At 47.0% G+C, this 15670-nt stretch overlaps 1 protein-coding gene across 2 annotated transcripts in view; it reads left to right on the top strand.

Moving 5' to 3' along the window:
- The window catches only part of BTBD16 (BTB domain containing 16), a 957777-nt gene that overhangs the window by 127507 nt on the left and 814600 nt on the right, over window positions 1–15670 (top strand). For both annotated transcript variants that reach the window (XM_078641204.1, XM_078641205.1), the window contains exon 3: window positions 7399–7483. In XM_078641204.1, coding sequence (XP_078497330.1) covers window positions 7399–7483 — 85 coding nt within the window. The remainder of the gene's footprint in view (window positions 1–7398; window positions 7484–15670) is intronic.

Consider the following 15670-nt stretch of genomic DNA (forward strand, 5'->3'; position numbering starts at 1 on the left):
GAAAACAACATTTAACCCTAAAACAAAGCTATCCCAAAGTGATATGGGGAATCCCGATTGCAAATTTCTAATCAACATTTTGGAAAATAATTTCAATATGCTCTTTCTACCTTTTTAATGCTTTTTGCTTGAGTGCAACCCTTAGCCCTGACCTCTCCTGTGCACCCTCCCCCCCAAACTTCTCCTGGCCTCGGGATCCCAACACTCCCTCTCCTAAAAAAAGCCTCCCATTGCGTGCCCCCTTATCCCCTCCCCCCAAATTGGTGCTTATGTGGAGCACCCAGGACTGCTTCTGTAGGCAATAATGATGTCTGGGCAGGGGCTTCTAATATTGTGGCTCTCTGACTTCTACTTCTTGCCCTGTGGGAGATAACCATGCCTTGATCAAACAGTTACATTGCACCCCAAGCTACCATATGTCAGATAGCCTTAAAAAATTCCAATGCCTATATACTTATGTTCATATAGGACATAATAGCAAGTTATGAAACTATGCATAAATATAACTTTCACAAGAGAGACACCAAGGTTTCACAATCCATAATGCATGGTAATGCGGTGACTGATGTGGTAAGTGGTAAATGCCACTTCAGTTCTTAGGGCGATTAAGGCTTTCCAAAAAATTCCACAACAGACGGAACTGAAGAAAAAATGTGAAATTGTCCATTATAAATAGCTTTACGTTTAGTCTGTTGAACCACTCTAACTTTCTTGAATGACTCAGTCGTGGACTTGAATTCCTTACGCCGACAAGCAGTGGATCGAGACATATCAGCAAAAGATCCGAAATGAATAGTTATCTGTAGTTTGAAAGAATGCAATGCTTTGGTGAATATTTTTCCTTTGATACGAAAGTGCACAAATTTTGCAGGCATTAATCTGGGAAACCTTGACTTGGACGGCAGGTGGCCAGGAACTCTATGGGCACATATGATTGTAAAATCATGATTGGTGGCTGAATGTTCAGGATTTACATATGTCTTCACCAAATGTGCTATTAACTTGCCAATACCCTGATCCTTCTCCTGGCCTTCTGGTATGCCCATGAATTGCAGGTTTGACCTGCTAGCTATATCTTCTATTTCTTCAAGCTTGGCCTTTAAATTGTCATTCTCATCCTTGGATCATGTTCTAAGACTACCAAAGTAGTTGAAGTTGTCTTCAAGATCAGAAATCTTCGGTTTTGTTTCTCTACACAAGCACTGCATTGGATCAAATTCTCATTTATAGCGCTCAGTTGCTCATTTGGGGCCAGATGTAGGTAATTTTTATTTACCGACCTCTTAAATACCGAGTCATACCGACTCGGTATTTAAGAGGTCGGAAAATAAAAATACCGAGATGTAGGTAATTGCAGATGTGCAATTACCGAATCGGAAACAGTCGGTAATTTCCGATGTGGTAAATACCGACCAGTTAATGCCCATGCATTCCTATGGGCTTTGAAGCCCATAGGATTGATTGGGCATATACCGGTCGGTATTTACCACATCGGAAAATACCGACTGTCACAAGGGTGCAGGGGGTGTCACTTTGACACCCTCTGGCACCCCCAAAAGAGGCTCGGGTGCCATGTGGCAGGCATACCTGCCCTAAGGGCAGGTCTGCCTGTCATATGGCATAGGTGTGCATGCACACATGCATGCACACAAGAAACGGTATTTTACCATCAAGTAGTATTTGATGGTAAAATACCGATGTGGTACTGCTTGTGGGACTCAGAAGAGTCCCACCTACATACCAATTGTCCGGAATCAGTAATGATACCGACTCGGTATTTTACATACTCGGTAAATTTACCGAGTCTGTAAATTACAGGGACCTACATGTCAAATTGCTTTTACCGGGTGGTAACGGCCGAATTCGGCCGTTACCACCCGGTAAAAGCCTACCTACATCTGGCCCTTGGTACCTTATTAGCCTGGTATGGGCAGCTCTTATTTCGCAAACTTTTGTAAAGACTTGCTGCATTTGCAATGCTATTGACGACAAGGCAAGTGCTGGCACAGAGACAGGTGCAGGGGTAACTGGTGTCAAATGTGATTCTTTCTGTCCATCTTGTTGTGTGCTTGTGAGATCGATTTACCCGATTTTAGCCCTTGCTGAAGTGTCTGCTGCCACACAGAGACTGCTTTGGTTGCGGATTACAACGTCGACTCTTCTGATATTGCCAGACCAACGGAACCATATCCCGTGGCGAAATCTACACTCAGCAAATTGCTGTCCCCAGTTGTTTCAGACGATTGCAGCACTGGAGCCTGCACCAATGTCTGTGCGTTATTGCTGAGCTGAATTAAGGCCCAGCTGTTTTTGCCTCGAAAACATACTTGTTGATTCTGGTTTCAAAATAGTTCTGTCTGATCTTAGAATCACAGGATGATGCTTTTGACAGTTATTAGATTTTGTGTGCAGTCGACTTGGGGCTGATGCATCATGAAAGGAATAACACTTAATTGGGGCTGATTACCTGCTGTCACTTTTCAGTTGCCCTTATGTTATCAGTTACTCAGTTCGATTCTCATGCAGGGCACCACAATATTAACCCAACAGTGCGTGGGAGCACACTGGAAACCCTGAGATACTGAAAGCGGCACCCACCACTAGAAGGCTGCTTCTGCAGCCCCCAGGGAACAACTGCTCTAAGAAATGTTTAATACACCACTTGAAGGGGCTCTACCTCCTGCTGGGTGTGCCAATTTTGCTAGTATACAGTCGTATTTCAGCAATGCCAAATATTAGTATTGTAGTATTAAGCCATTAGGAGAGGAAACAATAATTGATAGACACTTTTGAATGCTTAAAATTGTAATTCCATGTCCCACAATCTGCACCAATTATTATCTGGCAGCAGCGTACTCTTGTTATTTGGTTTGCAGAGCTCATACTTTCTACTTCAGCTTCTTGTCTTTTCCCTCCACCCAGATCACGGCTGGATGTCGCCTCACTAATGAAGAAAATTCAAAGGGGGCAGCTGTGAGAGATAGTTGCGTATTTCCCATCTCATTTCTGTAGTTGCTTGCCTCACGGTCATCGGCACCACTATCGTCGCAGGTGACACCGAATTAGCCAGCTGCTTCTCCCATTCAGGGCAATGCTGTACGGCTCACACTCACGCCGCTGGCCAAAACAGCCACCGCCGAGCATAACAGGAGCTTCCAACTCTGGTTGCATCATAGTTATATTACAGTAAAGCTTGACATATTTAATTTGCATTTAAGTACCTTGTATATGGTATAAAAAATTTACCAGGGGCTGGAAGTTAAATGCCGCCTGTGCACTGCAGTGCCCAATGTGCCCTCCACAGAGTAGGCAGAAAACATGACTTCTAGCCTACCATGCGTGGCCTAAATGCAGCAGCCTAAGATCCTGCTGTCAAACGTGACAAAAGAATATGTATTTTTTTAACACTTTTTATTATGTCAAAAGTTATACACTGTGCAGTGCTCCTTAGGCCAGGAAACAACTGCCATATCAAGCATTGCAAGTCATATGCCCACATGCATCAAGCCGTTTTGCATTCGCAAACGGTGCGAATCGCAAAATTCGGCCGTTTGCGAATGCAAAAGGCTTTTTTGGGATGCATCATTTTTTTTTATTGTTTCGCAATTTAAGAAATCGCAATTTTTTGCGATTTCTCAAATTGCGATAGCATTTAAGAAATCGCAAATTTTGCGATTTCTTAAATGCTATGCATGAATGTTTTTTAATTTGCGAATTCGCAATTTAAGGAAAAATGACCATGAAGTATACCTTCGTGGTAATTTGCGAAAAGTTTCAAAAATGCACAAAAGTGCATTTTTGAAACTTATATTTTACACACACACATGCCCTTGGGACATGTGTGTGAGTAAAATGTACTTATGTTACATTTCAGGGGTGCAGGGTGAGGTCCTTTGGACCCCCCCCTGCACCCTTGAAATTGCATTCTCATTTTGCGATTCCTTAATTGCGAATTCGCAAAATGAGAATGCCTTCCCATTGATTCCTTGATTGCGATTCGCAATTAAGGAATCGCAAATACAGAAAAATAAGAAATCGCAAAAAAGTTTGCATTTTCTTGATGCATAGGAATTTGCGATTTCTAAATTGCGATTCCTTAATTTTCGCAATTTAGGAATCGCAAATTCCTACAATGATGCATGTGGGTGTTAGTCTTTGACAATTAAATTACATATTTTTAACAGAAATATCAAAGAAAACAATATAACGTGATCGATGTAAAACCCCTCCCCCCAATTGCACCGACACACAGGTAGATTTCGGTTATCGCCACATATCCCTTCTTCAGCAGCATCGCCCCTTCATCACATATTCAGTCCCCTGTCCCAATGAATTCAGATCAAGGCAGATATAGATGCCTCCACCGGGGGTATTGGGTCTAGTTCCCTGCCCTGTAGTCTGCCCGTCATTTCCAGATTTTGGGGTGTTTGTGCAGGCAGCTCCTGGCCTTAAATATCGGGATCCCCAACCCCATGCTAAAGTCCAAACCATTCTTCCATGCCGAAGGAGAGGGTGGGGTAGTTGCCTTCCACAGCCTTGCTATATCTCTCTTGGCTAGTGTCAATCCCAGTAGCAGTAAATGCCTCTTGTAAATATTGTCGCCTATGTCCTCCATAATGTGTAAGATCGTCAGTTTCGGTGAGGAAGGGAGTTCCCGCCCCAGTACCTCCACCAAGTAGGCCAACACCCCTCTCCAAAATTTTGCAAGTGCTGTACAGTGCCAAATGGTGTGCATGAGGGACCCCTCTTCATGTCCACATCTCAGGCACAGCGGGGATGCTACCAGACCAGCCCTCCACAATCTAAGCCTTGTGTAATAAACCTTATAAAGGTATTTGAATTGAATGAGAAGTAGCCTCATAGATATCGCTGCTGCTCTAGGAGAGGCTAGTGCATCCATCCAGTCATCCACATCTCCCTCCCAGGTCTCTCTGAGTTTATCTAGCGTAGTGGAACTATGAGTCACCAGGGACTGATAAATCTTTGAATTATTATGATCCTGTAGGTCTCCCATAAAGACTTTGGCCTCAATCGAACTGAACTCAGGAAGCGTTTCTAATCCTGAAATACTCAGTGAGATAGCATGCCAAAACTGGAGGTACTTATAGAATTTAGTATTTGGAATGTGGTATCTTGTTGAAGCTCTTGGAAATATTTGAGGACAGCGCCATGCATTACATCCCCTAGTGTGGCGATCCCAATGTTGTCCCAACCTTTGAATCCAGCGAGCGCCGCCAGCTGCAGTAGCCGACCATTATTCCACAGCGGGGTCTCCCTAGTCAGTTTATTCCACCATCCCATCTTACGAAGGGATTGTTTCCAAACATGAAAAACCACCTGGGGGGCAGACGGTAGGGAATTACACAACGACGCAGAATACAGAATAGTACGCACAGTGGACTCACCCATAAGCCTCCGTTCCACCGCATAGGCGGGGTCTTCCCGACCACCATACCACCACTCATTTAATACTAGTAGCTGTGAGGCCATATAATACGATTGAATATCTGAAGTGGCCAGCCATCTGCAATATGTGGACTGAAAGCAGATCCGCAGGGCCACCCTGGACTCCCCCCGCTTAAAGAAACTGTCCCAGCGCCGCATTGACCTGACGGAACCACAAGGGGAGCACCGTATATGGATGGTTCTGCAGTTGATATAGCAAATGAGGCAAGGACGTCATTTTAAAAATTGCCGACCTGCCATATATGGAGAGGGGCATATGCGCACACATTTTCATCTCCTCCCTTGTTCGCCCGAATTGGAGCTATATTCCTATCCCACGCAACCTTCGGCGAGTCTGATAGAAAGACTCCCAAGCCTCCCCCAGCGCTCACACGTGGATTTGCTCGGGTTCATATATAGTCCGGATGTTTCACCGAAGACTTGCATAATGCGGGGGAGCCTTGGCCCTGTCCTGTTTACGTCTGTTAAAAAGTAGAAGACATCATCCGCATATAAAGCAATATGATCGGAAAGTCCATGATCCCTGTGCATCCAGTCACATCCACCCCGCTAGTGGCTCCATTGCCAGCATGAAGAGATACAGCGACAGAGGACACCCCTGACGAGTGCCCCTGCCTACCTCATCAGCCAGGCTAGCTTGAATCCAGTGGCAAAGTGAGCAAGGGACCCAAGTCTGGGCATACCCTACCAACTTAGGGCGAACAAAGCAAACACAAGGAGATGATGGACGGAGCACTGAAACTTTTCAGACACTCACCCCCAGTCACAGATCTGGGTTGAAGCTATCATTCGTTAGCTCACTTCGCCACCCCAGTTCAGAAACAGCTATCTGCAATTAAGTCTTGACCCTGTGCCTCATGGGAACAGTCCAGACCGAACTGCCAAGCCATGTCTTCCCTGGACCAGATACAAGCATCCTGGCTGCAGGGTCAAGACTGATTTGCATATGGCTGGGTCCAAACTGGAATGGCATGGTGAGCAAAAAAACAATGGATTTAGGCCCAGATCTCTGTACACCAATTGTTCTTTTTGCATTTGTCACCCAGAGTGGGACGGGTATGCCTAGACGTGGGTCCTGTGCTCTCCATGCCACTGAGAGGAGGAAGCAACCCACTGCTGCACAAAACCTTCTCCCCAAGGTGTAGAACACAATTGAGTGTAGGAGCGCACTTCCAATGCAGTGCATGGACACCTCACCATTCATGGAGTGCAGTAGAGGCTCTTTTTAGACAAACTATGATGCGTCTTCATGAGATAAAGAGAATATACTGCCTTAAGCTGATCTAAGATTTATCTCAATGTATATTATTTATCAAAATATAAGCTTTGACTGACAGCTGAAGCTGTCTGTAGCCTATACCAAAACCTCTTCTTTAAAACCATTCTCAGAAACCCCTCTTGTCAGCTGCACTGCAACACAGCCATGCAAAGGCAGGAACATAGATGACATGCTGACACCTCGTTTTGCCTCGTAGTAGAACGAGAAGCAACACGCTACATACTGCTCATTTATTAATTTATACCTGCTTGTGCAAGAAAAATCATCTGACTTAAGATGTCAAAATCTGTGCTTTTGGTGTCTAATAATGTCTTATAAAACATATTGCTATCTTTTTAAGTCGTACGTTATACTTTCCAGAGCAGATTAACGTAGCTTTGTTTTTTTGCTTGATATTTTCTGAAGTAAAAGTACAGCACAAGAATGTCTGAAATGTCTCTATACATTCACTAAAGCAGCATGAATGATTCATTCTTACCCATATCGTCTTGAGGGGGTGGGCTGGTTGTGTCATCTTGCTGCATAGAGATGAGGTCTTTGCTGGTTTTCTTTTAAATATAATGGAGGGTGCTCGATAAGCTAACAATTGTGTTACTGTTCTCCCACAACCTTCAAAGAATGTAGTTGCAATTTTTAAAATGTGTTTCTCCTAGGGATGTGCTGAGAACTCCATACGTAGCGCTAACAGGAGGTCTTTCGCCAGAGGAGGAAGCAGCAACACGGCTTCACAGTCATAAGGTAAGCTAGAAGTGCTTCACCCTCTATAACTGACTGTCTTCTATTTTTTGTAAAGAGCAATCCTCAGAGAGCAGTAGTGACACTATTGAAGTAGGACTTATAGCAGGACTTGTAGCTGATACAGAAATATGTATGGTGCAGGTAGGGTCTAATTGGGTTGTCTGTTGATGAACTGCCACCTTATCACGCGTTAAAGATTCTGATTACATTACCCACACACACTCCACATAGAAAAATATGTTTTTCTGTGTAATCTGTGGAAGATGATTTTGCTAACATCACTGTAGCAAAACATGTTCTATATTATTAAACATAATCATAGGAATGTGCATCTTTTTGAGTGTCCCAACAATTTCCTTGACAATACCTACCCTTTGAGTTTAATTAGTGGGAGACTGCTATTCAGACTCCCAGTGCATATGCTGTGGCCCCTAAACATGGTGAAAGACTGGATACACCCAATTGAAGGAGTTACATTTTAACTGATGCTATAGTAATATGGTACCAGGAGTGCACCAGTGGCATCAAGTTAAATGCCACGTGGGGGCATCAGTGTTAATTTGTATCATACTCTTAAGTAACTTAAAAAATATGACTTCAGGCCTTGCAGTGCAACTCTGAACTGTTGTGGTGGGAATAGCTGCAGCAGACAAATGTAAAAGAACATTATTTTGATATGGACCAAAGCAACTTGGAACATTAGCTATGGTACCTGTGCTTTGAAGGCCTGAGTGCATAATGTTTGAAGAGGACAGGTCTAATATTTGGATTAGTATGCCATTGCACTGCATAAGTGTTAGAAGACGTTTGCTATGGTAATGGTATTTTTGTCACAGCTCCAATCATTCACACACCATAGTAATATTTGTTATAATTCGAATTTATCAAGAGTGTAAGTCAGTGATGAATATAGGATTTTTGTTAAATACACTGCAAAGAAAATTTTATAAAATAGGTTAATCCCTGACTAGACCGTAATTAATTCAGCTCTGCTAGGTTCTGTCCCCCTTAGAGGTAGTTATTAGTTCCTTGAAGTGGTATGAAATACTTGGGAAAACAGATTACTTGGTCCTGCTAGCAGAATGGAGTCGATGAGTAATTACTTTCTACTTAAGGTAGATAGGAACAGTGCATAGTCATTGCAAAGAACTGACTGTCAATAGTTGCAGATATATGGTACTCCATGTTGGAGTATCTGTTGTGCCTTTGAAGCTGCTCTCCTCCCAGCCAGGATGTGTCCACTTACCAGAGATGGGAACCCCAGCTTTGAACCAATCAGGGTTTGTTTTGCGGGGGAGCTCTCATCAGAAAAGATGTCAACTCGGGGAGATTCAGACCTAACCATAGTGGCCCGGAGTGTTTGCCATTTTGAATTATCCTGAACAGGTTGTGCAATTAAGAGTCTACTTCAGAAAAGGGATTGCTGGATGGTGCAAATTCTCGAAGGGATTTGGTTAGGGCTTATCTCCAAGAACTGGTTAGTGGCCAGTTTAAGAAATCCTTCCACCAGCAGCTGCTCAGAACACAACTGTTTTTAGGGAAGGGCTGACACCCTCTTGTAATCAAGCACTGAAATGGTTCTAATGGGCTAGTTGAGCTAGACCCCTGTAGCCCCAGGATGTAAAGGACAAGAAAAGTGTTCCACTGTGAAAGGTTCAGCTGACCACTTAGGAGTGGACTGAGCTGGACTTGGCTCAAGCCCTTGCCGGAGTGACTGTTTGAATATGTTTTCCATTGCCATATGTGACATTGTTTCCTGGGAGCCTTGACTGGCAGTCAGATACCTTTAGGGGATAACCAATAAAAAATATATAAAACCTTTGAAAATTTGCACGTTCCCCATTATCTTGCTCCATGATTCTACCCCTCATTTTCCAGTATCTGGGGAATCCATACCTCTGAAGGAAAAAAGTAACCAGGGATTACTGGACTCCTACCCAGCGCAGTATCCAAGGGCCCCGCCAATCGATGCTCATGGAGGGGTCCTGGGGTAGAAAGCAAGGGAGTCTCCTCAGCCTCACACAGCACAGCATCCATCGGCCCCTCCAATCAACACTCATGGAGGGATCCGGGGGTAAAGACCGAAAAGGACTCCTCACTGGGATTAGCATTAAGTGCTCCAAAGTGGGCTTCCCAGACCGCAGGTGCTATGTTCGATACGGGTGCTAATCCACCCTCACACACGCCAAAACTAACAATGGCCCAAAATGACTTGGAATCCTTTCGTAAGAGTGCTAATCTTAGTTCTTCCCATCTATTCATCTCAGTCTTTCTTTTCCCTGTTGATAACCTGGTTATACTTAGTCCGACATTGTTTAATGCCGGTTTTATCCTTTTCTTTTATTGCGGTTAGCTGATCTTTTTTTGCTTTCCGACAGGATGCATTATACCAGGGATGGGTTAGAACTGGGCTTAGCTTCTTGCTACCATGTGCAAAACACATCAGACAGCTTAGCGACCAACTGCTTATGCGTTTCTAAAATCTTGATCTGAGAATCCCGCTGGGGATCCTTTGCTCCCAACTCTCCCATTTCTATCAACTGCGGTAATGCCAGCTGGTATATTCCAGCAAGTTTGGCTGGAGACCCCTGCAAATTGCACCATTTAACTCTCCTCCTGTTATTAGTTAGAAGGAGGGACTGTTGAGCAACATTAGACTCAGGGGCCGGGTTAGACAGCCCAAAACTCCCAGGTTTCATTGTCAGGACCAGGGCATTATGGTCACTGTCTTTCCTCATATGTACCCAAAAATCCAGGATCTTATCCCAATGTCTGAGCTCAACCATTATGTAATCAATAATAGAGTTTTGCCCTACTCTATTAAAAGTTGATGAGCCCGGTCTATCTAGTTCTACCCTCCCATTACACGCCCGCAAGGACGCTGTAAGGGAGAAAGATTCGATTTGAAGAGCAAGAGGAGTCCATGCTCTGGCAGGTGGTATCTGCGGATCTGGGATGCACCAATACAGGTCCTCATCAGCTAATCCTCCCATATCTAAGCTACTAAGAGGTTCAAATTGACAGTTGAAGTCACCGCCAAATTAGGGCTACTGTTGGATCAAGAGTCAGGATAAACTGTCTTAGCGTATCAATAGTGCCAGATTCCTGCCCACACTTCATAGGCCTGGAATAGATGTTAAGTAGGGCAATCCGGGTGGAATCTAAAAGCGTTAAAAGAACACATTGGACGTCAGGTGAATGAGTTGGAATATGGGCTGCTTTGGCACCCAGGTGCGTACCCACCAATGTGGTTAGGCCTCCCGAGGGTCTGCCCCTTCCCCGAGTTGTAGCCAAGATATTAAAAGTGGCAAATCCGGCCATTACGGTCTCTTCCAACGCCCACGTCTCCTGCATCAAGCAGATGTTGTGTTTTTCTATAAAAAGACCCCACTCGGGAACGGATAGTTTATTTCTGATCCCTGCCAGATTCCAAGACAGGATTTTGAAACTACCCTCTATTGCCCTGGTACCTGTTAGACCTAGTTCTCTCACTGGGCTATAATTCCCAACATGCAAAGCTTCACCAGTTTCTGCCCCACTAAGACCCATTGGCCTCACGGTTTCTTGCGTATTTTCTTTGTCCCCTACAGTTAGCAACTCAGCTATAGTGTCACCTACCTCCGCCTGTGTCTCAGGAGATTGGAAACCATTATCTACAGCCGGGTTATCCTTCTCCTTAATCTGCCCCACATTATCCCTGGTTGCCACCCTACCCCGACCCCCACTTGTTGAATAATAATTGGGGTGTAGAGAGTATTAACATCAACATCACTCCCCACTCTCACTACTTGGGGGCCTGGATCGCTGGTTATTGAGGGTACGGTCCGCTGACTCTCAAGGCGTCAATCCACTTGATCTAAAGTACTAAACCTATTACTTTGGGGAAACAATGAAAGTAACGGGGTAAATGGGTATGAGCCCTGCCAATTTGGTGCCCCCTTGTGATCTCTGTCAGGCTGCCTGTTCTGAGCCCCCCCAAGGCTGCCCGCCTCTATTTCGTTTAGGGCCCAACAAGGGAGCAGGATTAAAATAGGATAAATGTAAAGGTTGAATTTGTGATCCAGACCGAACTGAGGCCCCATTACAAATGTAATCCACAGCACAAATATTCCTAAAGTTAAGTATTACACAGTCTCCCACAATGTTTTTTTGTCTTGTCCCTAGCCAATCGACTCGTCTTACAAAGAGTATTTCAGCAGAGACCTGTAAGGGGAGAGGCCTGTTAAGATTGAGCCAATGCATTCATTTGTTTTTAAGTTCGGCGTATTCCTCAGTTTTCCCCTGACTTAAGACTGGCACCCCTGCAAGCACCACCACATATGGTAGTGACTCTGGGGGAAGATCAATGCGGGGTAGGGCTTTTACGAGCCTATCCCCAGTAATATTTCCGCTAGGTAGAAATTTTTGGCCCAACCCCTTGACACCCCCCCTGACACACCCCTTCCAGATAGAGCATTGTTATTGTCTACATTACTTTCCCCATAGTATTAATGGAATAGCATTGAAGGGGGGTTATGGTTTACCACCACGGGAGATGCAGCAGGTAAGTTATTGTTAATGAGCAGGTTATTAGAGCTAGAATTACCTTCTCCATCTACGTTTTGCTGCAACCCATCAGAAGTACCATCACCCCCTATAACATGTGAATCTACCCGTCCCTAAACGGAATCAAACCGTGACTCTAAATGCAGGAGTCTGTCTTCAATCAAATTGAGTCTGTCATAGATGGGAAGACAAGTTTTAGTAAAAATAAGTTCCAGTTTCGCCCAAAATGCAGTTCCTAACTCTGCAGGGTCTACATCCCTAAAGTTCGTTACAGCAGCAACCAGTTTAGTATTCTGAGGGCTTGTGACTGGCGTGTTCAGGAGTCTGGTACTTGGTCCATCGCCCTCATTGATCCTTTTTGGAATCTTCACTTTCTTGTTTTTTAAGGGTGCGCCCCCACGCTACCTTTTGGCACCCGCCTCTGCTACCTCCTTTGCGGCCTCAGGTTTAAAGTTCTGTTTCGATCTCGTCTTTGACCTTGAGTCTGACGGGCCAGAATCTTCATGATTGGGATGAGCTGTGCTTATGCTAGGTGGTGCACCGTTCGTGCTATCTGATAAAAAGCACAGATCTTCACTGCCTTGCGTTTGATTTCCCACCTCACTGCTAGCTCTTATTAAACCAGTGGCAGTCCCCGATTGGTGGTTTGGGGACACTACATACAACAATGGGCCCAGAGATGACCTTTTATCGAAAGCGGGATCCAGTGACAACCTTTTTTCAGTTAGTTCTATTTCACGAGACAGCACGGATGATGCTCTAGTAATAAAATTATCCAAGGTACCCATAAGTGAGCCATTAATGTTAGATTTCCTCCCCTTCGGGTTCCTTAATAGTGGCCATAACGGAGACTTGAGGAAGAAAACTTCCTAGATAAGTACTAATATAGTTGCCACTCCATTTAGGTGCACTAACCTTGATTTACAGATGAAAGAGGGTGGCCCCGTCCAGTCCTCATCCGGTTTCAAACGGGCTTAAACGGGCCCGTCCTTGGCCCGGGCTTCGCCCGCTCGCGTTCCGCGAAGCGGTAGGCGTGAACTATTAAGTATAGGCAGGTAGAGGGGCGGGAAGAGGCACACAGCTGCAGGCTATCACGGGGCTGCTGGTCCTTGCAGTCCAGTGACGGAGAAAACACCCAGAGCACCAAAGTCCAGGGAAACTGCTGCGAGCGGCTCCCGCGGAGCAGGGGCCGCGAGCAGTTTATCTGCTGGCAGGTAGAGGGGCGGGAAGAGGCACACAGCTGCAGGCTATCACAGGGCTGCTGGTCCTTGCAGTCCCGTCACGGAGAAAACACCCAGAGCAGCAAAGTCCAGGGAAACTGCTGCGAGCGGCGCGCGTGGAGCGGGGGCCGCAAGCAGTTTATCTGCTGGCAGGTAGAGGGGCGGGAAGAGGCACACAGCTGCAGGCTATCACGGGGCTGCTGGTCCTCGCAGTCCCATCACGGAGAAAACACCCAGAGCACCAAAGTCCAGGGAAACTGCTGCGAGTGGCTCCTGCGGAGCAGGGGCCGCGAGCAGTTTATCTGCTGGCAGGTAGAGGGGCGGGAAGAGGCACACAGCTGCAGGTTATCACGGGGCTGCTGTTCCTCGCAGTCTCGTCACGGAGAAAACACCCAGAGCACCAAAGTCCAGGGAAACTGCTGAGAGCGGCGCCCGCGGAGCGGGGGCCGCGAGCAGTTTATCTGCTGGCAGGTAGAGGGGCGGGAAGAGGCACACAGCTGCAGGCTATCACGGGGCTGCTGGTCCTCGCAGTCCCATCACGGAGAAAACACCCAGAGCACCAAAGTCCAGGGAAACTGCTGCGAGTGGCTCCTGCGGAGCAGGGGCCGCGAGCAGTTTATCTGCTGGCAGGTAGAGGGGCGGGAAGAGGCACACAGCTGCAGGTTATCACGGGGCTTGTGTTCCTCGCAGTCTCGTCACGGAGAAAACACCCAGAGCACCAAAGTCCAGGGAAACTGCTGAGAGCGGCGCCCGCGGAGCGGGGGCCGCGAACAGTTTATCTGCTGGCAGGTAGAGGGGCGGGAAGAGGCACACAGCTGCAGGCTATCACGGGGTGCTGGTCCTCGCAGTCCAGTCACGGAGAAAACACCCAGAGCACCAAAGTCCAGGGAAACTGCTGCGAGCGGCTCCCGCGGAGCGGGGGCCGCGAGCAGTTTATCTGCTGGCAGGTAGAGGGGCGGGAAGAGGCACACAGCTGCAGGTTATCACAGGGCTTCTGGTCCTTGCAGTCCCGTCACGGAGAAAACACCCAGAGCAGCAAAGTCCAGGGAAACTGCTGCGAGCGGCGCGTGTGGAGCGGGGGCCGCGAGCAGTTTATCTGCTGGCAGGTAGAGGGGCGGGAAGAGGCACACAGCTGCAGGCTATCACGGGGCTGCTGGTCCTCGCAGTCCCATCACGGAGAAAACACCCAGAGCACCAAAGTCCAGGGAAACTGCTGCGAGTGGCTCCTGCGGAGCAGGGGCCGCGAGCAGTTTATCTGCTGGCAGGTAGAGGGGCGGGAAGAGGCACACCGCTGCAGGTTATCACGGGGCTGCTGTTCTTCGCAGTCTCGTCACGGAGAAAACACCCAGAGCACCAAAGTCCAGGGAAACTGCTGAGAGCGGCGCCGCCGGAGCGGGGGCCGCGAGCAGTTTATCTGCTGGCAGGTAGAGGGGCGGGAAGAGGCACACAGCTGCAGGCTATCACGGGGCTGCTGGTCCTCGCAGTCCCGTCACGGAGAAAACAACCAGAGCACCAAAGTCCAGGGAAACTGCTGCGAGCGGCGCACGCGGAGTGGGGGCTGCGAGCAGTTTATCTGCTGGCAGGTAGAGGGGCGGGAAGAGGCACACAGCTGCAGGCTATCACGGGGCTGCTGGTCCTCGCAGTCCCGTCACGGAGAAAGCACCCAGAGCACCACCGTCCAGGGAAACTGCTGCGAGCGGAGCCCACTGAGAGGGGGCCGCGAGCAGTTTATCTGCTGGCAGGTAGAGGGGCGGGAAGAGGCACACAGCTGCAGACTATCACGGGGCTGCTGGTCCTCGCAGTCCCGTCACGGAGAAAACACCCAGAGCAACAAAGTCCAGGGAAACCGCTGCGAGCGGCAAATCACTTAATTTCCTGTGCGTATCAAAAATGTATGTGTCCTCATGTAATGCAACTGATGCTATGTAAAGTGCTCTGATACCCGGTTCGTGTCAAGTTTGTTCTATATAAAACTCTGTAAAATAAAAAATAAATAAAGTGATCCAAGCAAGGAGAGGACCTCAGCTGCCGTGTTTCTTCCCAGAGCTTTTGGTCTCACATCTCATGGCTGCAGCAGGACCCCAGAACTCGAATATGTGATTTTGTGAATACCTTCTCAATCTTTCCTTTCTCTCCTGGCAAATTCGGGTCTCCGTAGCAAAAGCTAAGTTAGAGGTAAAACTTATAACACTTGTCCCGTTTGAACTGTTAGCCTTGCACAACCTCGGCTACATTGCAGGCCGCCTGCAAATGCACATAGACCGGCCTGCACCAGAACTTGGTTTAATATTGTCATTGGGTGTACATTAGTGAGTGGGGCCTGAACTGAGTCTCAGACAGACACAGGAGCCAATATGACCACTTTGATGGGCAAACTGTGGTCTCTAACGTGGATCATCATTTATGAGCTCTACTTTGTAGT

The sequence above is a fragment of the Lissotriton helveticus genome, chromosome 5_1 (assembly GCF_964261635.1).
Source record: "Lissotriton helveticus chromosome 5_1, aLisHel1.1, whole genome shotgun sequence".
NCBI lineage: Eukaryota > Metazoa > Chordata > Amphibia > Caudata > Salamandridae > Lissotriton > Lissotriton helveticus.